General features: G+C 33.1%; 1 protein-coding gene across 2 annotated transcripts in view; it reads left to right on the forward strand.

The window, feature by feature from the left end:
• AGPS (alkylglycerone phosphate synthase) overlaps positions 1 to 26222 on the forward strand; it is a 134387-nt gene that overhangs the window by 72295 nt on the left and 35870 nt on the right. For both annotated transcript variants that reach the window (XM_038584941.1, XM_038584940.1), the window contains exons 11-14: positions 3793 to 3920; positions 14790 to 14841; positions 18932 to 19008; positions 21061 to 21173. In XM_038584941.1, coding sequence (XP_038440869.1) covers positions 3793 to 3920; positions 14790 to 14841; positions 18932 to 19008; positions 21061 to 21173 — 370 coding nt within the window. The remainder of the gene's footprint in view (positions 1 to 3792; positions 3921 to 14789; positions 14842 to 18931; positions 19009 to 21060; positions 21174 to 26222) is intronic.

Raw genomic sequence — 26222 nt, forward strand, 5'->3', positions numbered from 1 at the left:
AAAAGGAAAGATTTCACAAAAACCTGGGAACTTGGAGTTTAGTTTTAAGTAGAAAAGTATTCCTCTCTGCAGTCACAGCTTATACTGACCTTTTCCTTAATGAATTTTGATCTGGTGACTTTTGAGTTTCATCAGGTATTAAAGGTTTCTGTAATTTGTGGTCAGAGTAGAGTAAATAGAGAAGATGATTCCTGTGGTTAGGAGTATATGCCTGTCAATTTTCAATTTATTTGAAGAAACAACTTTTAAATTCCAGGGTTACTGAGAGCTTCTAAAAATGTTGAAAAGAGTCGAAAGAATTACAAATAAGGGGCACCTGGGTGGCTCAGTGGTTGAACATCTACCTTTGGTTTGGGATGTGATCCTGGGTTCCTGGCCTCAAGTCTCCCATAGGGCTCCCTACAGGGAGCCTGCTTCTCCCTCCACTTATGTCTCTGCCTTTCTCTGTGTCTCTCAAGAATAAGGAAATAAAAAAATAATAATAAAAAAAGAATTACAAGTAAGTTTAGTGATGGTGTCAGTATAGTGGCAGGAATATTAGCGACTTAAAAAATTAAAGTGATACAACTTGTATTTATAGGAAAGAACAAGTGTGATAGATAATTCTGTTCTGGTGGATGAGAAGACATTATAATTTACCTGTCAACCTTTTGCCTTTCTCTGAAAAAGGTTTAGAAGTTCTTTTAGACTCTTTATAGTCTAAGATACCTTTAAAAATTTTGTTCCTATTAGTAAAATGTATAACTGTTAGCTCCTTAAAGAAAATAACTCGGAAGGTTCATTTGTAATTCATTTGGAGAATTCGTTAACTTACAATATTTTTTAATAGCTTTATTGAAATCTAATTCACATACCATAAAATTCACCCATTTTAAAGTATATCTTTTAGAAGGGATAGTTCCTGAGGTTAGTGTTTGAGATTCTTTTCTGAGCATAGTTGAAGTCCTCTGCACTATTTCCATACAGGGAAACTAGCAGGCCTACCATGTTGTCTTTGTCTCCAATAAATTTACCTGTGTCCTCCCAGTTGCCTTTTACCACATCCTCCACTGTCTTGAGAGTGTTCTTAGGCTCCATGCTCTGTTTGTTGCAAACAAAGTAATTTTTTTTTGGAAAGATATGAGGAGCTGTTTTTTGACTTGTGTTCCCTTTCCTCCTCCCTCCTCAGCCCCTTGAGAATAAGTTTCTGAGCCTCTGTGTCTCTGAGCTATGGCTTCGGAGGGGAGCAGTGGCATGCTTTTCTCTGAGGATAGCCCTACTCCAGTAGCTTAGTGCTAGGGAAAAGGGAGAAAGAAAACAGATCTTGGTTTCCTTCTCCTGACAAGATACCCTCTCTTTACAGGCCAGGCTAAGAGCAGTTGGGACTTCAGTATTAGTGAGTCACTTCAAGTAGAGCTCTGTCCCACCAGCTAAGGATAGGTAAAAGAAGTGAACTAACCTCCTCCCCATTCTCCCCCCAACCTCTGGGTAGTACTTGCCTGGAATGTTGCTTTAGGAAAAGGTAGCTGAAGGCAGGGTTATGTAGAATAGGATCAAAGGTTTTTCTGAAATTAAAAAAATCTTCATGTATATATTCCAGAGAAAGGAAAATACACATCCACACAAAAATATGTATGTAAATTTGTATGTATATTCGCAGTAGCATTATTCATATACAGTAGCCAAAAGGTGGAAACCTTTGGAACTTTCAGCTCTAGGGAGAGGAGAGGAACTAGACCTTAAATTAGTGGTGTAATCAATCATGCCTGTGTAGTGAAGCCTCCATGAAAATCACTAAAATGCAGATTTCAGAGAGCTTCCAGAGTGGTGAACGCATGGAGGTTCTTGGGAGGGTGGTGCATTTGGAAAGGGCTTGGAAACTCTGAGCCCCTTCCTTCGTACTTTGCTCTTATGCATCTTTTTTTTTTTTTTTTTTCCATCATGGCTCTGCCTGAGTAGTATCGTTTTATATTAAACTGGTAATCTAGTTTTAAGCAAATGGGGAAATCCAAATGTCCATCACCTAACGAATGGATAAACAAAATAAGTTATACACAAAATAGTCCACAATTAAAAAGGAATGATGTACTAATACATGCCATAACAGGGATAAACCTTGAAAACATTATCTAAGTGAAAGAAGCCAGTCACAAAAGACCACGTATTATAAAATTCCATTTATATGACATTTCCAGAATAGGCAAATTTATAGAACTATTAATAGATTAGTGGTTGTCTAGGGCTGAAGTGTATGTGTGGTGGGGAAATGGGGAATGCTGTTTTATGGGTGCAGTTTCTTTTTTGGAGGTGATAAAAGTGTTCTAGACTTAGATTTTTTTAAAAAAAGATTTTGTTTATTTGGGAGGGGATGGGGAAGGAGCAGAGGGAGACAGACAGACTTTGCACTGAGAACAGTGCCTGATGTGGGGCTTTATCCCACGACCCTGAGATTGTGACCTGAGCTGAAATCAAGAATTGGATGTTTAACTAACCACCCAGGTGCCCTCTAATCTTAGATTTTTAATGATAATTGCATATATATGTGGATATACTAAAAACTATTGAGTTTTACACTTTAAATGGATGAATTTTATGGTTTATGAATTATATCTCAGTAAAGATGCTAAAATAAAAGATAAAGCTTAGTCCTTTTTGTTTCCTTTTAAAATTCACAAGATATATTTACTTTTTATTTAAATAGTAATCAAGCCAGACTTAGAGTTTTTGTGATTTTACAAATTATAATAGGGTCATATTTGATATCTCAATAGACAATCATTTGTATGTGTGATAATATATTGTGATCTAATATAATTTACTTTTTGTGACTTCTTAGTTTTCAGTCTTATATTTTATATTGACATTTTGGGTGTATTATAAATATACTGGAAGCATTGATTTTTGTGATACTTTTTATTTATTTCTAGTGTTCTAGTATTATTTAAGTTCTGCAATTCAAAGATTTCCTTTATTTTTTATTCATGATTCTCAGAAAATTTACCAATAGTATTAATAATTTCTACCATTTGTACTTCAGAAATCACTGATTTGAAAAGCTTGGCTTCATGAATATAATCATTTTTAACCATGTCTCTTCAAATATTTTAGCATAGTTATTTAGATCTCATAGAATATAGTTTATATAACTTGCTTTTTTCAACTCTTTGATTTGTCCCTCCTCTGCATAATCAAGGAAAGAGCATTTGTTTCATTGGTGGTTCTCTTGTGCTAGATATTTATGGTAACTATTTTGTCTCTAACATCTAGAGGGTTTTGTGTCTTACAAGGGCATCTCAGTATTGCCATTGTCATTTTATGAATTCTTAGGAAAGAGGCAAGGTAATAACAGTCCCTCTATTTTTTTTCTGTCATTTTAAATTCTCATAGAAGTTTCTTTTTGCCCCACCTGTTTTTCTCACAGTAAAAGTAGGCACAAATACCAGAATATACTTTTGTCTGAATGTATGAGATATACAAACTTGTTGTTTTTCACATTTTTTTCGTTTAATATGTTATAATACTTTTAAAATGATTTAAAAGTAACCTTCTTGGAGGAAGGTTACCTTAAAAATGTTTTAAAGTATTTATACATAACATAAGAATAATGTATTCCAAAAAATTTTTAGAAAGTACAAAATTTGTTTAGTTGTTTTTCTAAAAAGACTTGAGTAGCCATTATTCCCCACATAGAATAGATTAAATAGATTTAAATATGAATAGAATAAATTAATAGAATAAATAGATAAAATAGATTTAAATATGATTTAGAAAATTGGCATGTGATATATTGGATTATTCCCCCTTCTTTTTCAGGAACTCTTGGTGTGATAACAGAAGCTACAATAAAAATCAGACCAATCCCTGAATACCAAAAGTATGGCTCAGTAGCTTTCCCTAATTTTGAACAAGGAGTAGCCTGTTTAAGAGAAATTGCAAAACAGGTAAAAAAAAAATCAAAACAACAAAAACCCACCCATCGATATTTCTATTTTTAAAATTCTACTGCGTAATTGATTTTGATATGTCACATATAATCTTCATATTTAGTTGTGTTATATATGTGGTTTTTAACCAGTTCTATATGAAAAGGTAATGTAAAATCATCCCTGTAAGTGCAGTTGCTATTTCGTTATTTCTTGGTTTAAAGAGTGCTGTGTGATTTTAAGCCAAGGTAAGATATGTACTTGGGTTGATGGCTTTGAATGACTCCGCCTTTAATGAATGTTATGTTTGTTAAATTATTTTTAGGTAAGATATTTTGTGATTAATTTGAAGTAATATATAATTTTCCTTAAACTAAGACATTTATTGAAATTAAAATAAATGGCTGAATGTCAGGGATCCAAAAAATATAGAAGTTAAGTATAGGTAATCAGACTCTATCAATTCTTAGAATGTGTTACTACCAGGCCCTACTTTGTTTTATAATATTACCTAAGCTATAGCTTAAATTAAATAACATAATACAGCATAATATAACATAATATATTTATCTCTAAGTTAAGAGGAATTCCCATTTTCTCTTCCCTTCTTAAAAAAAAAAAAGATATCAAGAATTTTTAAAAGACCAGATAATGCCACATAATTTTATTTCTATGTTCTGTTTATCAGTGTAGAAATTCTTCCATTTCTTTAGGAATTTGGTTCATTGTTTGAACTACATTTGTTTTTTAAAAATTTTTTATTTCAATATTTCCCAGCAGGAAGGATATCAAGGGAATACACTCTAGCCTATTTCTTCTTGCTTTCTCCAAACTCCTAGAGTTCTTTTGTACTTCATCAGCTATATGCAACTAGAATCTTGAGGGCAAGGGAACTTTCTGATGTGACCCATATAGGTCAGCATCCAGGTATCATGAACAGAGTGAAGGGAGGATCTGATGAGGCGAAAGGAATGGTATCCATCAAATACTCCGTATTCATTGTGGACTTTTTAAGGTATTGAAATGGAAAGTGGTCAAGAGTCTTATCTTCCCACCATCCCAAGACAACCACTATAAATGTCTTAAAGAAACTTAAAATAAGCAGAAATATTTTACATTTACTCACATATTTACCATTTCCAGTGTTCTTGATTTCATACACTTAGTTTTGCTTCTGAGACATTCATTTTTTTTCTGTCAGTTTTCCATCTGCAGGAAGTTCAGCTATATGGTCACCTAATCTCGGTGTTGACAAAGACGATTTTTGTAATTTCCAGATAGCTTCCGTTACTTATCAGTTGTATTGCTTCCTTTGTCAGTACTTTTAGCCATAGGCCCCTTAATCTTGACTGTCTTACTGCTGGGTTAGGGAAGAGTTTAAATAAAGAAGTATAGTTCTGGACTGAACATTCTTGAACTTGTGGTAGGTTACTTTGGTGGTGTTAAAGCAAAAGCAAATGTTAATAGTTGAAATTTTTACAAGAAGAGCTCCTAATTCCTAGAATTTGGGAATATTATGTTATGGTTAAGGAGCTAGAATATATAGTTAGTGTTCTGCTATATTTGCTAAAATGAGATGGTGTAATATTTAAAATTTTTAATAGTAAATATATAAACATATATATTACTAAATATTAGTATATTATGTATAATTAATGTAATATTAAATGATTATAATATTTAAAAGGATTATTGAATAAAGGGAGAGTGGAGATAAGCTTTAGGAGTAAATATTTGTTATTCTAACATAATAGCTAAGTACTGAGCAGTGAAGTTCAAGTGTGTTTTGATACTTGTTACTAAAACTTTCCACACTTAGAGGCAAAGGAAAATAATTTCAAATTTAAGATAGCTCAGTTGTTAAAGAATAAAGGAACTACTTGCAAAGCGTTATGGTTTTACCTGTGAATTAATTAAAACCCAGAAGAATAGAAAGCTAGATTTTTATGTTCTTTGTTTTTATTTTGTTTTGTTTAGAAAGTAACTAAGTTCACCAATTAAAAATCAGAACAAACCATTTTCCATAGTTATATTTTCATATTAATTTCAATCATTTTTTTTTGGTGTCTTTTCACTTTGTATTATAATTTATTCTTTGTGTTACTTTTATTTGCTTTCTTGATTTTCAAGCTTGATTATTTGCCTCCCAAGAAAGCTTATAATAAAAAATAAGTTCACATTATCTCTCTTGTTCAAGTTTTGAGTGACATCTTTTTAATTGACCATTGTTGTCTTGTTTTTTTTATGGCAAAATAAGCAGGAATGCCAAATTAGATTTTTTTAAAAAAATAATTACGGAATTTATAAAACTATCTGATTTATATATATTTCCAACGAAAGATCTCATTGAGGTTGCATTCAACCTATGTTGGCCAAATCTGCCCCTTCACAAGATCTCCACTCTAGAACACAGATTTCATTAGACTTGCTAAAAAGTGTTGTTATAACATGATCTTTGAAGTAGAGGTAGACCTATTTTGTGCTTTCCTGCTTTTCCATATTGCAAATATGTAAATATATCTTAGGTTTAATTAATGACAAATGATGTACAAATGTATTAAAATCCTAAATTTATAATTTTATTGAAATGTTGGATTTAAACATAGTTTCTATAATCTGATGTGGTTTTGGGTACAATTTAATATGCCCCTGGTAGAAAATAACAGAGAAAAATTACTTGTGCTAATGAAAAGCAGGGGGTGAAATTTTCCTTCATCTTTGCATAAGTCAGTAAAAATTGCCCCTTTATTCGTTTTAAAAAATTCTTTGGATATTCACCAGTGACCATAATCTAAATTGATACAGAACTGTATTGGATATATGGTTTGGCATAAACATAGGTGATGGTTGATAGAAAGTATCACCCTGTGGTTAAAGACATCAAAAGAAAGCTCCTTTCTAATCTGTAGTTTTAATAACTTGGTTATTAAAGTAATAGACAATTTTAAAAGATATACATACCATGCAACTAGGAAGCTTGCCTTGCTTGAAACTGATTAAAAATCCTAGACAGATAATATTTTATTCTCATGTATTGTTTGTATGAATGAAACAATTAGATTAGGTACCGTAATTTGGAAATACTCTCTTTGGGGAACATACATATGTTACTTTGGCACAGATACATAAGCATTAACGCTTACCTTCCCTGGAAATGGATAAATGCTTGTATTATGGTTTAGGGACATTTACATATTAGTTTACAGAATGTACAAAACTCATAGGTCAAGAATAGAACTGTGTGTGCTGCCCTGCTTTGCAACAGTATTCTCAGGCAGAGAAATTGAGAAAATGATCAGATTTTGGCACTAGTTGTTCAATTTGCAATTTGGAATTTCAGCTGATAGCAGGAGAATTAAGATCCATTAAAATAGATGGTACGTGGTTTATGATTGTGCCAAATTCTTGATTGAATAATGAGTTGGCTGCTTGTAATTTCTCACTGTCATTTCAGAGCACTTCCATTTTTGTGATATTTTCAGAATCAGGTTGCCTTTGAAATGGGAAACTGTATTTTGGATGCTTGTTTACAAGTCTTGTTTACATGCTTGTTTACAAGTAGCAAAGTGGGCTCTCTGTATATTTTCATCACTATTCCTACTGAAGGAAATAAATTAAGCAACTTTATACTGACAGCAGAAGGATTCTATCTACTAAGGTCTATCATCTAATCTTTGTCCATGTGAGGATTGTCCTCTTTCAATACTTCACAGCCTGGTGAGAGGCTAGAAAGGAAGATTTAGTGGAAGATTAATGTGGTTCTATCTTATAAATGGCAGTCCAGTATAATTTCCAACTTAGTAGATGGGTAAGTAAGTGATTTTTAAGACTTTCTGAGAAAATAGATTTCCTGCAGTAACCTCTAAGGAGAGGGGAAATAGTGTTTTTTAACCAGAATAGCAGTTTCAGGTGTATTTTATTATTCTCTTATTGTTCGTTTAAAGAAGGCAGTGAGATTTTTATAAAGTTATAAGGAAAAAAGTCTGAAAATAAGCGCAAAAGCAATTTTTGAAGGCTGGGGTCTCCCCTTCCGCTTCCCAGTAAAATTTACGAGTTGCCCTATGGTATTGAGGGAGGGCCATTTTTTCATTAACAGAAAACACTGTAAGTGTGGTACAGAGCAGTGTGCATTCCTCTGAAAACTGTCTCAGTATTAAAATGAGGGTTTTAGAATTATAGATTAACAGGCATCTTTTTTCTACCTACCTTTTGACAAGGGGTGGCCCATTATATCTACTATCACTTTTATTTTAAGCAATTTTAAATTGATAACAAGAGTTTTTTATTTTAGAGGTTAGACCTTAATTTGGAAAGAAAAACAAAGTTCCTGTTTCTTCTGAATTGTTCTGTCTTAAGCTTGATATACCCTGGAAGGGTTGAAATAAATTAAGAGAAGTTAGGTTTAGCACTTATATTATCAAATAATTAAAACTTCTTTGTATTCAATGGTAATTCTTGGAAACAATTTGTTACATATGGAAATAGAATCATTATTTTAAATGAGTGTGTTGTGTGTGTGTGTGTGTGTGTGTGTGCGCGCGTGTGCGCTCTTTTCTCCCTCTGAAGCAGAGAAAATAACCTAGCCAAATGTTTGATTAATTGGATTCTGTACTCTGGGACCCAGCAGAGTATATTAAACTTGAGGACAGTTACAAGACATGGTCTCAACTAGGAGCTACTCAGCAAAAGTCATTACACCTTTATAAAATGAAAAATGAGAATGATGAACCAGAGACTGTTTGGCATTAACTTTTGGCTCTTCTCTTAATATAAACGGAAGGAAATATCTACTCTATAATATGTATTGTTTCATTCTTTAAAACCAAGAGAGAATTCTCTTGTCTATAATGTAGACTCCTAGCTGGAAGCAAGTGTGTCGCTTCCAGTAGGGCTAATCAGTTATACCAATAGCCTTAAATACTGTCTGATTTCATCTGTGGTATCAGCTCTGAGGAAGAACCAGTTACTTGTCTACATTTTAAATTTTTCTGTCTAGAAATTGCAGTTAGCAGAATTCTCTTCACATACCTTTTTTGAACTTATTTATCAATTTATTTTTTGTATGTATTTGTATGTGAGATAGTGTGCTCTTAACTTTATATCCAACAAATCCATTGGATATTGTGTAAGTTAAATAGACATGGTTTCTTACAGTAATCACCTCAGATGGTATATATCATGATAAATTTTAGGTGTTTAAATTTTTGTATGACTAGGTACAAGCAGTTTGGTATTGGAGCTTTGGCTTCTGATATAGTATGAGATTGCTAGACTGTCTTCAAAATAAACTCAAGGCTCAGGAATTTGGGCTGTTCTAGAGTCTACACAGAATGATTGATTTACTTCTTGAATAAAAAAGCCTTTTCAATTCAAAGAGGATTCATATGTTAACCAAAGTACCAGAAATATAGGACTACCATTCAGTGCTTATATTTTATATTTTATCTCTATGAAATTGGAATAGTAGAAATGCTGACATTTGAGATATTTTAATATTGATTTGCCAATAACTAGTAAACTAAGATACCTTCACAAATAATGTATCAGTCTGCATTGCAAGTTCTGATTTTCCTGTGATAAGAAAGAGATATGACTTAGTTCCATAAAAACAAATTTTGCAGAAATCTTTTGATGGGTTTCTTTTTTTTTTTTTTTTTTGATGGGTTTCTTATAGATACTATCTTTTGGAGAAAATCTTTGGATTGAGAAATCTGTTGCTTTTTAAGTTAGTATAGGGAATTCTCAGTAATTAAGATGAATCAGAGTGGTGGCTTTTGTTTTTCAGTTTATATGTTCAAGAAAATTCCTATTTGTAGCATCATTAAAGGGAAGAAATTGCCAGCAATTTGACTTGGCAAATTTATACTTGTACTCTGAGGTCAGTGTGGCTATTTATTTCTTCTTTGCTCAGATAAAACAAAGATAAATGATATTTCCTTATTTTCCATAATGAATTTCTCACCTCTTTTCAGACTATTTACTAAGTATAAAGTATACTTGGGTACAAGTCTAATGACATGAGAGATTCTAGTAAAGGTAGATTTATCATAGTAGGAAGTAAATAAATTATTTCATTACCTCTAGTTTGGGTAAGCAAATTTTGAGTGTTCCTTAAATTCCCTGCATGTGTATTATTAACCCACCAATAAAATTACTTGGTAGAACTATTCCCTCTCAGATTAGTTCTGATCACATACCACCAGGGGTCACTTTAACTCAAGGACCCCTGTCACCCTTTTCTCGTCTGTGGAATACTCAGCATAATTGAATAGTGTGGAAATGAATTTAGAGCTCTAATTCTCAGAATTTGTGATGTCTCTGATTTTTAAAGGTAATATTTTTAGGTTTTTCAAATGAGGTTTTATAGCAGTTGAAACAACCTGATCTTAACCATAGGTAGAGTTACCTAGATTGAATGTTGTTGTTTTTTAAAAATAGTAATATTATTTTGGTTTTTTGATTATAGGAATTTAATTAGTTATAGTGGCAAGTTTTCATATAAAACACTAAGAGACTTTTCTTGATTTGTATTTTTAGAATGATGTACATTTACAAATTATCAATTGCCAGAGAATCATAAAGCAATCTAGATGCTGTTTTTTAATTTGAGAGTTTACTTTATGAGAGAGAGAATGGGAATTTGCTTATGGAATTTACTTGTGATGATAACTAAAAACTCATTTACCAACTTAAAAAAAATGACACTATTAAAATGGACTTAATAAAGCTGTTGTTTTGATTTTGATAATTAAAACAATAGTATTGAAAACTAGTATTTATTACATAGATACAATAAACTAGCTTTTTATTCTTTTGTAATAAATGTCTGTAGCCATCTACTCTACCTCAGGTAGTATAAATAGGAGCAGAACATGACTCACTAGTTATGTGACTCAGCTGTCAAGTTAAAATCATGTTCGGTATTATTGAATATCAGTTGTTACATGTACCAAGTGCCCTGAAGCTTTCTTACTTATTTTTCCAATCTTTTAATTTGAAAGCTTTAAGCATGCAGAAACTTTATTTTTTATTTATTTGTTTATTTTTTAAAAATGATTTTACTTATTCATTCATGAGAGACACACAGAGAGAGGCAGAGACACAAGGCAGAGGGAGAAGCAGGCTCCATGCAGGGAGCCCGACATGGGACTCGATCCCAGGTCTTCAGGATCATACCCTGGGCCGAAGGCAGCACCAAACCTCTGAGCCACCCGGGCTGCCCGCATACAGAAACTTTAAAAGAATGATAGTAATCACCTATATATCTGTCTAATATATTCAACCATTGACTTTTTGCTGTGTATAGGTTTTCTGGGCCATTTAAAATTAATTTGCAGACATCATGGCACTCAACCTCTAAATATTTATACATACATGTAGGAATAAAGGTGTTTTTCTTCATAGCCAAATACTATTATCATGTCTAAGAAAATCAGCAGTAATTTCTTAATGATATACAATATTCATTTTACAATCAGATTATTTCAGTTATACCCAAGATGTGTTTTGTGGATACTCTTTTCAAACCAAGATTTTTATCAAGGCCTGCATATTTATTGTATTTAGAAATTCATAGATTGAATTCCACTACAAATTTTATTTTATTTTTTTTTTAAGATTTTATTTATTTATTCATAAGAGGCACAGAGAGAGAAGCAGAGACACAGGCAAAGGGAGAAGCAGGCTCCAGGCAGGAAGCCGGACGTGGGACTCGAAACCCAGGACTCCAGGATCATGCCCTGAGCCAAAGGCAGATGCTCACCTGTTGAGCCACCCAGGTGTCCCCTGCTACAGACTTATTGTACTAAACATAATATGTGACACCCCCCCCCCATTTCCTGATCTATGTGTGCCTATGCTGGTTGTTTTCATTAATAACACTTGCTATAGTTATAGGAGTAATAGAATCTAGGTGGCAGTAGGAGATGGAAATTATAAGTTGTTAGGAATTTAAAAATTGTTTTTTTGTAGGGGAGGGATGTGCCTGGCTGGCTCAGTCGGTAGAGTATGTGACTTAATCTTAGGGTTGGGAGTTTGAGCCCCACTTTGTGTCTTAACGTTACTTAAAAATAAAGTCTTTGAAAAAAGTTTGTTTTTCTAATAATAACAGATGGGCTCTGAATTCTTTCTTATATATTACTGGTGTGCTTAACCCAAAACATATAAATATGTATGTTATATATTTTATTTATTGTATTAAGAAAAGAAACTTCGTCTAATCAGGTTTTATATGTCTTATTGGAAGTTGATAAACCTGGAGCACCTGGCTGGCTCAGTCGGTTAAGTGTCCAACTCTTGATCTTAGCTCAGGTCGTTTTTTTTTTTTTTTTTTAAGATTTTATTTATTTATTCATGAGAGAGGCAGAGACACAGGCAGAGGGAGAAGCAGGCTCCATGCAGGGAGCCTGATGCAGAACTCAATCCGGATCCCGGGACTCCAGGATCATTCCCTGGGCTGAAGGCTGGCGCTAAACTGCTGAGTCACCCAGGGATCCCCTTAGCTCAGGTCTTGATCTTAGGCTCATGAGTTCAAGCCTTATGTTGGGCTTCATGCTGGGCGTGGAGCCTATGTAAAAAAAGAAATAAGAATAAAAGTAAATTTAAAAAACCAAGTTAATATGCCTGTTTTGATAAGAACATTTTAGGAAATTGGTCTTTCTTTAGTATTTCAGAAACTGGTTTAGTTTTTAGAAACATACCCAAATTACAAAAATACCTTTATACCAAGATTTGGAATTGCCCAGATTATGTATTTTTCATTTTATGTTGTTACTATACAGTGAATAGAGAGTTTTCATGTAATTTTTGTTTCAAATATGACTTTAAAGCTGTGTGTGTGTGGTATAGTGTATGTATGTGTGTTAAGTGATTTTTTGGGAGGCTTTGTGTTGTTTTGAAATATTGCTGATCTAGCAGTCAGGATATCTTGATCCTAGTTCTTTTAGTTTTATCTGTTTAACAGTTATATGACCTTAGACAAGTCTTTTAACCTCTCTGGTTCCTATGTACTCATCTGAAAAATGGGTAACACTAGTTCTGCCACCCTGCTGGGGTTGTTTATTATATTAAATAAGACATGTGAAGATAAGTTAGACATCACAGGATTCTATAAAAGTAAGTCAATAGGTTGTTGTTATGCTATGTATACAAAATTAGCTAGTACTGACTCTTTAGATTTGATAATGACTTTTTAAAATATAGATTGAGGGATCCCTGGGTGGCGCAGCGGTTTGGCGCCTGCCTTTGGCCCAGGGCACGATCCTGGAGACCCGGGATCGAATCCCACGTCGGGCTCCTGGTGCATGGAGCCTGCTTCTCCCTCTGCCTGTGTCTCTGCCTCTCTCTCTCTCTCTCTGTATGTGACTATCATAAATAAATAAAAATTAAAAATAAATAAAATATAGATTGAATTATCTCACCTTTAGTATTGAAGATGAGTAAATAAATTGTATGGTGTTCAAAATAAGAATCTAGTCATTTTGTTGGGTGAGATGTGTATTTTGAGTGATTTTGTAAAATTAAATATTTGTCCAATTAAAAGTGAATAATAGCAAAAATGTTATGCACAGTTATATATTAAATTTTGTTCTTTTGAATGATCTGCATAAATCTCAATGTTGTATTGAAACTTTTTATTGATAAATGTTATTATTCAGAAAAAAATGTTACTATTCAAAAGATAAATGTTTAAAAAGTTTATGACAGTCAAAGTCAAAATTTTGTCATCTGAAAGCAATCTCTTGATGGAAGTTTAACCATGTTAAAATTTACATAGAAAATAAAATTGTATTTAGGGTGCAGCTCACTTAAATATTGTAGCTGACTTAAACCTTGCTAGTGTTTATATTGTAGTATTTCATCATTGCAAAATTTATATGACTATCTGTTCTCATTTTTCTTTCCTTGCAGCTTTTAGTGTGGTGCCTAGATTAAATTCAATACTGGTGCAGTTAAAAAAAAATACTGGTGCAGTTTTAGATACATAATGTTATCCTTCATAGTTTTGTTGCTATTTTCATACAAGTAACCTTGAAAGATTTTAGAATTCTGGACATTCTAGAAGTGGGTCTGATAGTGTCCAGAATTCTCTACTTAAAATGGATTATGAGAAGGGATAAAAAGAACAGTTCTTAGAGTTATATATGAAGACATCACAGATAGTCTTTTTTAAAGTGGTTTTATTCACAGAAATTCTACCATCATCTTATTCATTTTTAAAGTATATATCTGGGACGCCTGGGTGGCTCCACGGTTTAGTGCCTGCCTTCTGCCTGGGGCGTGATCCTGGGGTCCCGGGGTCAAGTCCCACGTCAGGCTCCCTGTGTGGAGCCCGCTTCTCCCTCTGCCTGTGTCTCTGCCTCACTCTCTCTGGGTCTCTCATGAATAAATAGATAAAATATTTAACAAATAAATAAATAAATAAAAGTATATATCCACCATCATCTTCTTTGTTTTAAAAGTGTATAAGAACCTGAGAACACATTGTAATTCACAAATGGTATAATGTTCTAGGCATTGATCTTAGTCTCTGAAATTTCTGCTTTGTTCTAAAATAATCCACTTCAAGACCCAGTATTTCTTTTAGATATTTCCATTAATCTTTGCTAGGTGTTAAGATCTAGCAAAATTGCACATAATTTAAAGATCTGGCAACATATGTGTGTAGGTATTATGTATGTAGATTTCTTCTCCAGATATTTTATAGAAGTTGCTGTTTTATTTGTCATCTTACGATTATATAAAAAGTTAAGATTTTTTTTACTATATATATATATTCTTAGGAACTAAGCTCTCGATCTCAAATACAGAAAGATGACATTAATATTTTACCTGTATACCTTCTTTATGGTATTAAATTTTATCACATTTTTTTTCTTTTTAAAATAGAGATGTGCTCCTGCATCTATCCGCCTCATGGACAACCAACAGTTTCAGTTTGGTGAGTAAGGAGTGGTCATTTTAAAATCTGCTCATGAACCACAAAATCTGCTCATGAAACAGCTGTTGCCTGCCAGGAAGAGTACTAAGCACAGAGGTAGGAAGATGAATATCATAGTTGCTGTCCTTCAGGAAGCTCACAGTCTAATGAGGACAGACAATTACATAAATGAAGGAGTGCAGGATTGTTGTGGGTACTGTGAAAGAAGAGTGCACTGGATACCCTAGGGTGCAAATGAAGGAGTGGTTGAGCCTGCTGGATTTTGCTGGATGTTGACATGGGGAGTCAGGAAAGGCTTCTTAAAGAGGAGGATCATGTATGCTTAAGCTAAATCATAAAAGGGGTATAGAGTTTGCCTAGGATGTTTTCCTTTTCCCTCCTACCAAATTTGTTCACTTATCAGCAAAAAAATGGAATTGTAAAACCTCAATGGCATGTTTTTAAAGAGTTTATTTATTTATTCATGTGAGAGAGAGAGAGAGAGAGAGAGAGGCAGAGACACAGGCAGAAGGAGAAGCAGGCTCCATGCAGGGAGCCTGATATGGGACTCGATCCAGGGACTCCAGGATCACGCCCCAGGCCAAAGGCAGGCTCTAAACCGCTGAGCCACCCAGGGATCCCTGTTTGTTTTATTTAAAAGTAGTTTAGATTTTAATTTAGAAAAGAGTGATTATTATAGTTATATAGAATTAAGGAAGTCTTGTTCATGGTTATCTGGTTATTCCTTTAAATAAATTATTTTCAAAATAACTATACTACTGATAAAAGTTTAACATAAGTGTGTCCTGTAAATAATGAAATAGTTAAATCAAATGAAAACCAAGCCTTCTGTGTGTTGTGGCCTCCATTTAGAGATCTAGGTCTTAAGAGAGCCACATATCTATTTAATAATGATGTGTTACCCATTTATATGCTATTATTATAGTTAATAGTGTTAGATATAGACACACTTGTAAAATTATGATTTGACTGGACTTTATTTATAATTTGTTTTTATAACAATTTAAAATGAAGGTTTAAAGAAAAGGTCCTTCTGGCCATCTGTCATCCCTGTTCCACATTCTCATTGCTATATCTAGGAACATGCTCTAAGACAGATGTACCCTCTCTAGTCTTGTCTCTGTCTCCTCTCCATCCTTTACATGGCCACCAAAGTGATTCTTTGAAAAGACAGATCTGATTCTGCTTCTTGGTTATTTATAACCTTTTTGATTTCTCACTACCTCTTGAAACCTTTCCATCTATACATCCTGCCATGGCTCCATGATCAAGCAACTAAAGGGTAACACTTAGCACAATAAGGGATATCCAGAACTTCTTACTAGCTGTATGGCTGATTGACAGTGTTTGTACTATATTAATTGTTAACAAAGCACAAGCCTTATTAGATGTTAATATTTTTAGTTTCACTCCTATCTTTGACATAACCCTTAGTTTATTATATTGAAATATGTTTTAAGTATATTGAAATGATATAGATCATTGAGTATATTGAAATGATCTGTAGATTTCCTCTGAAAAACTCAAGTTTGTCAAATTTAGGGAATGTTTCATATTCGTTTTTATATCTCCTGCACTTGTCATAGGATAGGCACCGATGTTGCTTGACTTAATCAAGAGGGTGAACAAATCTTGAGTAGCACATAGTATAGTGCCAACCACAATATCAGTAGCACAGTTTATCAAATACTCCTCACAACTGTTCCTGAAAGTGATATTCCCAATTTATAAATGACTCAAAGCCTAGATATTTCAGCCAAAGCTCACAGATGATATGTGGTAGAGCCAGGGTTGAACCCAAATCTGTCTGACTCCAAGGCCCAAGACTTTTTCCACTGTTTGAGATCACTTCTTTGAAATGTAGGTATTTATTAAATAATTAAAAATGTTTAAATTAACACTGTAACAACACAAAATTTACTAATCAGACTGTTCAACTAGTAAATTTGAAAACTTTGTTCCTTTATTTACTATAAAAAATAAAACCCAGTAGCCAGAATATATTTAGAATGTAATTAATTTGAAAGGCAATATTAATTTCAGAATAAATAAAAGATAATATCCTTTTAAGTTAATACTAATGCTTGACATACTTAAAGTTAGTATCACTTTTATGATGATTATTCTTCAAAGCTATCCTGTCAACTCAGTATTTGCATATATGTGGCTGAGTCCCACTAGTGTTCATGGAAATTGTGCAAATAAATTTCCATGTGTTGAAATGAACATATATCCTTAAGGATTATTTCACATCAGGGTAGTGACATTTGGAGTTTTCATACATTATGTAAAAGATGTGTGAGTCAGAAGTCTTGTATGAGGAACAGATAATTTCAGTTTCTTGCAAGAATTCAAGTAACCCACTCACACATTTATGTTTATTTCCAATTATTAAAGTAGAATGAATTCCATTTGGGATAGGAAGTGAATATTTTGATGGCATATTATTTCTAACTTTAAACTTGCTACAAATGTATTTTTAAAGGTATGGCTTATTCTGGAAAAGCATTTTTAATAGGGTACAGTAAAAGAAGAAAAGTTTCCCAAACATATGATCCAGGAACTCAAAAAGATTGCTAGGTTGGTCTCTATCTAATCTGTCCTTCATTTTAGTTGTTTTGTTCAGTTATAGGATGGATATCTAACTCTTAACCTCTGATTAAGACTTCTGTTACTTGGTCTTCATTGTCATGGTTTCCTATTGTAATCGGTAAAAATGTAGTAAGTATCAGAGATTCCAATTCTAACTTAAAAAAGATGAATGGAAAAAAAAGACTACAAGTTATAGTCTTTTCCTCCCAAGAAATCTCCCCCATTCCTCCCAAAGAAACTTTTTTGCTGTTTGCACCTATCTTAAGGGATCTATGCTTTCAAACATAACCTGGGCAGCCCAGGTGGCTCAGCGGTTTGGCGCCACCTTCAGCCCAGGGCGTGATCCTGGAGACCCAGGATCAAGTCCCATGTTGGGCTTCCTGCAGCTTGCTTCTCCGTCTGCCTGTGCCTCTCTCTCTCTCTCTCTCTCTCTCTCATGAATAAATAAATAAAATCTTAAAAACAAAACAAAACCCCAAAATCTTGAAGCTGTTTTAAAAAAATTAAATGTTTATTTGGAGATAATTTCAGATTTACTAGAGACTTAAAATTCTTTATAAAAATTCTATGTAAATGGTATGCCCCATTTTTCTGAATTGGGCTATAGTACTAAAGCCAGATGTATGACTCTTAATCTAACAGTCATGGGAGTTAAGAAGTTGCTACTCTGACAACAATGAGAAAACAGTAAAAGACTTTCACTCAATTAAACTCAATCCGCAGGCAAAGATGTTAATTTAACAGACTCTGAGACACCGTTTATGTTATTTTGGCAATTCTAACTCTCTGGGTGTGATTAAGGAAGCAATTACTAGTTCTGTGCCAAGAATTCTGGAAGAATTAAGAATTAATTAAGAAACAACCTTAAACTTGGCATTGACTGCGTATTTGGTTATAGTTCTCAATAGTTTCTGCATAATTAAAAAAATAAAAGTAAACTCAGCCACCATTGAGTGTTCTTAATGAAATAAAAATTAATGAAGTGATTTTACTATGTGTAAACTATACTATTGAAAGATAACCTGAACTATATGTAGTATTAGTTACATATAGTAATTTGAATTAAAAAAGTAACGAGAGGTTTCGTAAACAAAAAGTTGTGACTTTTGAAAGAAGATAAAGTTAAAAGATGTAGATCTTAATATCAATGTTATATATAAAACATAGGATTTAAAAAATTAGAGACAAAAAACATTCACTTTTTTTAGGATACTAAATTAAACTAGCCTTTTAATCTTTTGAAAAAAGAAAACTTGGGGTGCCTGGGTGGCTCAGTTGGTTAAGCGTCTGCCTTCTGCCTTCAGCTCAGGTCATAATCCCAGGATCCTAGGATAGAGCCCCATGTTGGGCTCCCTGCTCAGCGGGGAACCTGCTTGTCCCTTTCCCTCTGCCTGCTGCTCCCCTTGCTTGTGCTCTCTCTCTCTCTCTCAAATAAATAAAATCTTAAAAAAAAACAGAATTTGCTATTAATTTAAATTATGAACTTTTTTCTTCTTAGGTCATGCCCTTAAACCTCAGGTTTCCTCTATCTTCACATCATTTTTGGATGGCTTAAAGAAGTTTTATATTACAAAGGTAAGAATTTTTGTAAAATGCTAAAATTTTAAAGCTTATGATACTAGTTTTGTTTCCTGCCTTCTCTTCTCTCACACATACCTACTAAGATGTATTTTCATGGTGCTGTGTACATTTCTTAATTATTATTTTTCATGTTGGAATAAATACTTTATCAAGTCAATCAGTTATGCATTTAATATCAGAAATTTTAATTTTTTTTCCAGATTTGAAGTTCCTAAAAATAACATGGCATTAAACAGTTTCATGCATGTAAGATTTTTTACAGTTTGATTTTTTTTTTAATAATATCTATATCTAGTGAAATAAGAGTATGGATTTTTAAAAAAATTTTCATTGCTGAATTCCTTTCCTAAAGGTTTATGCCAGCTTGTACTCCCTCTAGGGACACACAGGTGCTATTTCTTTGTTGCATCCTTGTTGTGGCATGTGGGAGTTGTGTTCTGTTATGTTTTAAATGTTGTGAATCTGGGGGAGAAAGTAGTACTTTATTTTAGTTAATGTTTCTCATTGAAATTCCAGTGAGACCCATCATTTCCCTGTATTTCCTAGATACGGTTTTTATGTGCATTAGTTGAGTATGTTTTTTTTTTTTTGCCAGGGGTGGCAGTTTCTTGGTTTTTTTCCTTGGGGCTTTGCTGTGTACCCTTTGAGTAATGGAATTATTAGATGTCTTTGTCATAAATGTTGTGAATAATTTTTTGAGTCAGGTGACTCCCTTTTTAAGAGTTTTTCTTTTTGGTGCAAAAGTTTCAAAATTTTATATCTTTTCCTATAATTATTTAATCACTTCTAAGCTGGGACTATTTCTTCTCTCTCTTGCTTTTTTTGTTAAATAGGAATTTTAAAGTTTTTATCTTTATTACTATTTGAATGCATTTCAATTTTATGATGTGAGATAAAGCTTTAAATTAATCTTCACTTTTTGCTCCCCCAGTTGCTAACCAGTTGTGACAGCACCTTTAACTAACTAATCCCTGCTTTTCTTACATGGATTTGCCATGTCTAAGACATCTTATTGTTTACTTACTCAAGAAGTAGATTCCATTTTAATGTATCAAATACTGTATGATCTCTCTTATATGTGCAATCTAGAAAAAAAAACTTTAAAAAACACAAAAAAACTAAGCTCATAGATACAGAGAACAGACTGGTGATTGCCAGAGGCAGGGAGAAGAAGGTGAACTTTTTTTGTTTTCAGGGGTTGAGGCATAGAAGGAGAGGATGAACTGTTTTTGTTTTGTTTTGTTTTGTTTTTAGTTTAAATAAATTGAATTCTAAAAAGGTATCACATTTTTAAAAATAAATTTTGTTCTTGAAAATTTAAATGGATTTAATTGCTATCAGTCTAGTTCTTGGCTTTTTTTTTAGAATTTTCCTTGTTTTTCATCACAACTTACCTGTTTATTAACCTAGAAAAATTTTAGAAACTCTTCACCATTTTGGGAAGTCCATTAAGGTTTCTATCAGAATTGGAATGAACCTGTATATTAATTTGAGCAAGAATTGACAGGCTTATATACTTAGTTGAGGCATTCTAGAACATAGGTCTTTATAATCTATTTTTAGAAATGTTTTCCTAATGAGATTATATATTTCCTTTTATGATTATTTTTATTTTAGATGTAAGATCTCCTTTGAAAATATTATTAAATAAGTTATTGTTGGCATCTAAGGATGCTGTTATTTTTTACTTTTTTCTCATTCTACATCTTGATGCTAATTCATTATATTCTATCATTTAGTGTTTTTATTTGCTTCTTTATTGCAGTTATAATTCTTACAAGTTATTTGTTGTATTACTTGCCAATATGTCATTACAATTGACACCATGGCATACTTTGAAATTAAGTATTTTTCTATAGTTTTGTTATATTGTAACAACCTGAATATATGCATTAAACATTCTTTTTGATTCATATGTAAAATTCCAAAGCTTAAATTTTGAAGAGTTGGTATGTTTGAGCCAGATCAGAAGGGAAAAAAGAGTACAATGTATTTTGATATACTATTTTATAGGATAAGACTTATCTGTAATAATTTTTTTTGTAGTTTAAAGGATTTGATCCAAATCAGCTAACTGTTGCTACATTACTGTTTGAGGGGGACCGTGAGAAGGTTCTTCAACATGAAAAACAAGTGTATGACATCGCTGCAAAATTTGGGTATGGCTTTAAAGTTCATAATGCCAAGAGAATGTTAATCTAAAATTCTGGTATCTGCAAGCAGTTGTTAATGTACCCTTTAAAGTATTAAATTTGTAGCAATATATAATTGTCAACTTAAAATGTTGTGTTGATTTACTTCCAAAATTTGTGATCCTATTTATGATATATTAAATATTATATTTTTCCATTGATGCTAATTATAAAATTAGCTTTTGTTGTGCTAGAGTAAAATACTAAAAAAATCCGTAGTCCTTTTATTTAGTGGTAATTGTATAAAACATGTTATTAGTATGTTTTTAAAAGGAAGTTTTTTAAACAAAAGAATTTGATAAATTATCTGTACTCCACCCCTTGTCACTTACTGTTTTGTGCTGGTATAAAGAAACAGAAAACATTTCACATCTATAACCAACTGAATAATGATTGGGTGGTTTCTTTCTTTCTGCTTGATGGATTATGAGATTGATTGATGAGAACCATAGTGAAAATGCCATTTATCAGGACTACATTTTTTTCCTTTCCTTTCTAAGTACATAAACTAAGTTTCCTGGATACCAGTTTCCTTTATTTATTTCAGAGCTTAAAATATTATACATTATGCTTAATCTGAGTTTTTTGTAAATACTTACATCAATTTCCCTTTTTTGCTATTTATGAGAACAAATGAGCATTTAATTTGTAGCCTTGTGTTTCTTGTGTTTTAGAATGCCCCACTTTTTATGTATTTTTCTCACCTATGGTAGTCAGCCCTTTGTTTTTAGGATTTTCTGAATTTAGTGTTAAAATGCAGAATTCTTAGGCAAAGATCTAATCTTGGACTTAATTTTTAGTTTACTTTTGTACTGTTTTTGAGTATTGCAAATTTTCAGTTTTATTCTTACCTTATTCTGAAATTGGCAAGTGGAATTTAATTTCTTTAGTAAAAGATGAAATTCACTAATCTTTGACTTTTCCTCTTTCACAGTATCTTTGGAATTATTGATTTTTTAAACTAAATTAGTTAAGAATAATTGTGCTATAAAAATTCACTTACTAAGAGGCTTAGAGTTCAGGTTAATTTCTAAATTTATTTTTGAAATGTACATGTACCTGTTTTTTGGTTTCTAAATTATGTGGAGTTTATATAATTTGATTTTTAAACTTTTGATTTTAAAGATTTTATTTATTTATTGATGAGAGACACGGAGAGGCAGAGACATGGGACAGAAGGAAAAGCAGGCTCCCTGCAGGAGCTTGATGTGGGACTTGATCCTGGACTCCGGGATCAATTTTAAACTTTTTTCGTAAAATCCATAGTATTAGAAACAATTAAGGAGATTTAGATTAAAGTCTTTTATATTTAAATTAAATCTTTTAATTCTGTTCTAACCTTAAATATACACATGCATAGAAATCTCAACTTTGTAGTATCTTTATTGTAATTACAATCCAGAGTAGCCAGCAAAATCACTAGTAATTAGTAATGTGCTACATTTCCTATTGGATTGGGGTAAGATGATGGCAAAATGCCTTTTTATGTGAAGTAAGACATAATTTTTATAGGGCCTGACCTGTCTTTTCTTGGGTATCACTGCTGATGCCTGGTATATACTAGATGATTGAATATTTGTTGAAAGAGTTGAAACTGAGTATTTTTCCCTGACATTTTTTATTCTATTTCATTTATGCCTAACTGCTATGCTACCCTTAAAACTCTGTATTTTAACCTTTAGGTATTTATCAGAGCCATTTTGTCAGTTTTAAGTTGAGCCACCAACTGTCATAAACTCTCTTGTCACGTAATTCATCTTGTTTTTCCCGTGTAATTCTAGTCATTTACAACTTAAAAGAATGAACTTCCTTAAGATGAATCCAAGTCTTTTTAGATACTGATACCGAAGCCCAAGAACTATTGATTTAATTGAAGCGATTTGTTTTTAATATCAAATTCATCCATTAAAATAGGTTATAGTAAGTGAGATACCTAAGCAAGGGCAAAGCCTTAAAACTCAGACTCTGATTGGAGTCTCATTTTTGTGCTATTATAATTTTGTACTTATTAGTTATGTTATAATTAATTTCTTAATGTACGTTCACCCTGGCTTCCTTCATTTGGATGCATAGATCTTCAGTATTAACAATCCAGGCTGTCATTGGGGAGAGTACTTAGGACTTTTTTTTTCCTTAGGACTATTTTGATTTTGATTTGATTTGATTTGATACTTGGAAATATCTTCATACGGTTTTCTAGCAGAAGTTCTGGTTCTCCTGATACTTCTTTTTAGGCACGAATTCTTTGTTCTAATCACTGAAAGATTCAGGGATATTTTTCTTGCTTACGATGCCACTTGGCCAACCCTTGCTCCCCAATGAATGATTTCTTCTTCTGCATAACTAAAAAGCGCCACTGATTTTCTTTCTGCTAAAGTTTCATAAGTTAGTTTAGCTCATGTATTTTATTTTGAAATAGGGCATTATTCATCTGACCTTTATTTTCTATTCTTTTGTTTTACCCTTTGAATTGGCTTTGAATTGTTTTGAATGAAGTACTCTGAACAGTTTAGAACATTTTTATGTGTACCATAGCCATTTTTCCTCCTTGCCTTCCACCCTCACCTAATACTGTTAAATACTGTTGAACACATGTGATCCAATGGAACATAATTGGCAAATGTTGAATAATCATACTTTGGTTATTTATCTATGTTTACTAGTAATATACTTTAACTTTTCTAAGAGTTAATGAGAATTAATATTCCTTGTCATCAGTCATGACAGATGTATTGACATTTACCATAGAACTTAAGGTAATGTGTTATTGTTATTTTTAAAGTGTATGCTTAAATTGTTTAATGTAATTTAACATGAGAGTGATTAGGTTCACCAGATGGCTCTTTTATATAAGAAGATTGTCTCTCATTCCTCTTTCATTAGTCTTCCCAGTGTTTTCTTATGAAACAGGTTTGAATTTAAGAAACTTGTTAATTGAGGTTTGAAATTTGTGGAGGGCAAGCAGGAAGTAGGGGATGGATATTGCTAATTTACCATAAAGTAGTTTGAATCTTAGTATACTTTTTTGGAGTGGCTGCTGTGCCCTACTATTGTTTATATATTGTATTTTTAAGATAATCCTGTCTATAAGATTGAGTTCTGAAAGCTTAAAAAAAAGAGGAGAGATCTAAGTAACAAAAAGCTAAATTTGCAGGGAAATCTATGATTCAGAAAAGCAAGCCCAGTAATGTCTTTTCTTCTCCTTTGGGGTTTATGAATTTAGCATGGACGTCGATTTCTTCTTGTTTTGGATAAGAAAATGCATGTTTCTGTGTGATTTGTCACACTGAATTCCAAAGTGGAGCAGATCTCCCCACTCCTGCCCCTGCCAGATGTTAGAAGAGGATCTAAAGAAAAATAGCTTGACATAGGACTGCAAAGGACTTTTTCTCATACTCTTATAAGAGACAAGTCTACTTAATGTCCTTACCTTTTATTTCTCACCAAATACCCACTTAGAATGTGCCTTCTCAAGGATTTCCAGCATAGATCTCTTGCACTGTTTTCTAGTCTTCACTGTCCTTTCTTTCTGCCACGAGGCCCAGGATTAATTGTTCCTGTTTCCTAGCTCAGCAATGTCTTTTCTTTCTTGGACTCAGTGTGTGGCTCTGCTTCTTTTCTACCTGAGGTATAGACTCAGATATTTTCCTTCACACACTTACCACAGCAATTTTCTGACTAGTTTCCTTTGTATTTTGGAACTTTACTTGACTCCCTACCCCTAACCTCAAATCCATATATATCCAACTCAGAATTCTATTATTTCTTCTTACTTTTCTTTTTTTTTCCCAAGATTTTATTTATTTATTCATGAGAGACACACACACACACACAGAGAGAGATAGGCAGAGGGAGAAGCAGGCTCCATGCAGGGAGCCCAACGTGGGACTTGATCCCAGGTCTCCCAAGATCACGCCCCAGGCCGAAGGCGGCACCAAATCGTTGAGCCACTGGAGCTGCCCTCTTTTTACTTTTCACTCTTAACTGCTTAACCTAAGTTAAGGTTAGGTCTTCTTTGCTTATTAGCATTTAGTAATACAAACAATCCCCTATTTCATTTCATTGTACCCCATCCCCAAGTGGTTCTAGACTAGAGTTGCTTCTATCAAGTGTTTGCCACTTCTTTGGGTGATACTAATTTGCATATATGCAGCTGTATTTTTTTTTTTATTGGTGTTGAATTTACCAACATACAGAATAACCCCCAGTGCCCGTCACCCAATCACTCCCACCCCCCGCCCTCCTCCCCTTCCACCACCCCTAGTTCGTTTCCCAGAGTTAGCAGTCTTTACGTTCTGTCTCCCTTTCTGATATTTCCCACACATTTCTTCTCCCTTCCCTTATATTCCCTTTCACTATTATTTATATTCCCCACATGAATGAGAACATATAATGTTTGTCCTTCTCCGACTGACTGACTTCACTCAGCATAATACCCTCCAGTTCCGTCCACATTGAAGCAAATGGTGGGTATTTGTCATTTCTAATAGCTGAGTAATATTCCATTGTATACATAAACCACATCTTCTTTATCCACTCATCTTTCGATGGACACCGAGGCTCCTTCCACAGTTTGGCTGTTGTGGCCATTGCTGCTATAAACATCAGGGTGCAGCTGTAATTCTAAGTCAGGAAATCTGATTTGGCTCTTACATCCTAGCCTAAAATTGCCTTACAGTATTTGTATAGCACAAGGGTACATCTATGCTGTATTATTTACTTACTGCTAAATCCAAGCAAAACTTCAGGGGAAGAAACAACTTAACTATAAGATATTAATTGAAGCAATAAGAAAATTGATTCTTTGGGAGGGGGCTCAAATAACAGAGGCCCAACGTCATAGACAACACAATGGTTAAGGGCTCAACGTCCTGAGACCAAGGAGGTACAATTATGGTATTAAGCAGAGAGACAAAGAAGTTCATCATCTATTACGACCCAAGAAAGAAAATCTACTTTTCTTTCTATCTGGTTTTATTGAGGGATTTTTTTCATGGGTACTTTAATAAGAGTTTG

The sequence above is a fragment of the Canis lupus genome, chromosome 36 (genome assembly GCF_011100685.1).
Source record: "Canis lupus familiaris isolate Mischka breed German Shepherd chromosome 36, alternate assembly UU_Cfam_GSD_1.0, whole genome shotgun sequence".
Classification (NCBI taxonomy): Eukaryota; Metazoa; Chordata; class Mammalia; order Carnivora; family Canidae; genus Canis; species Canis lupus.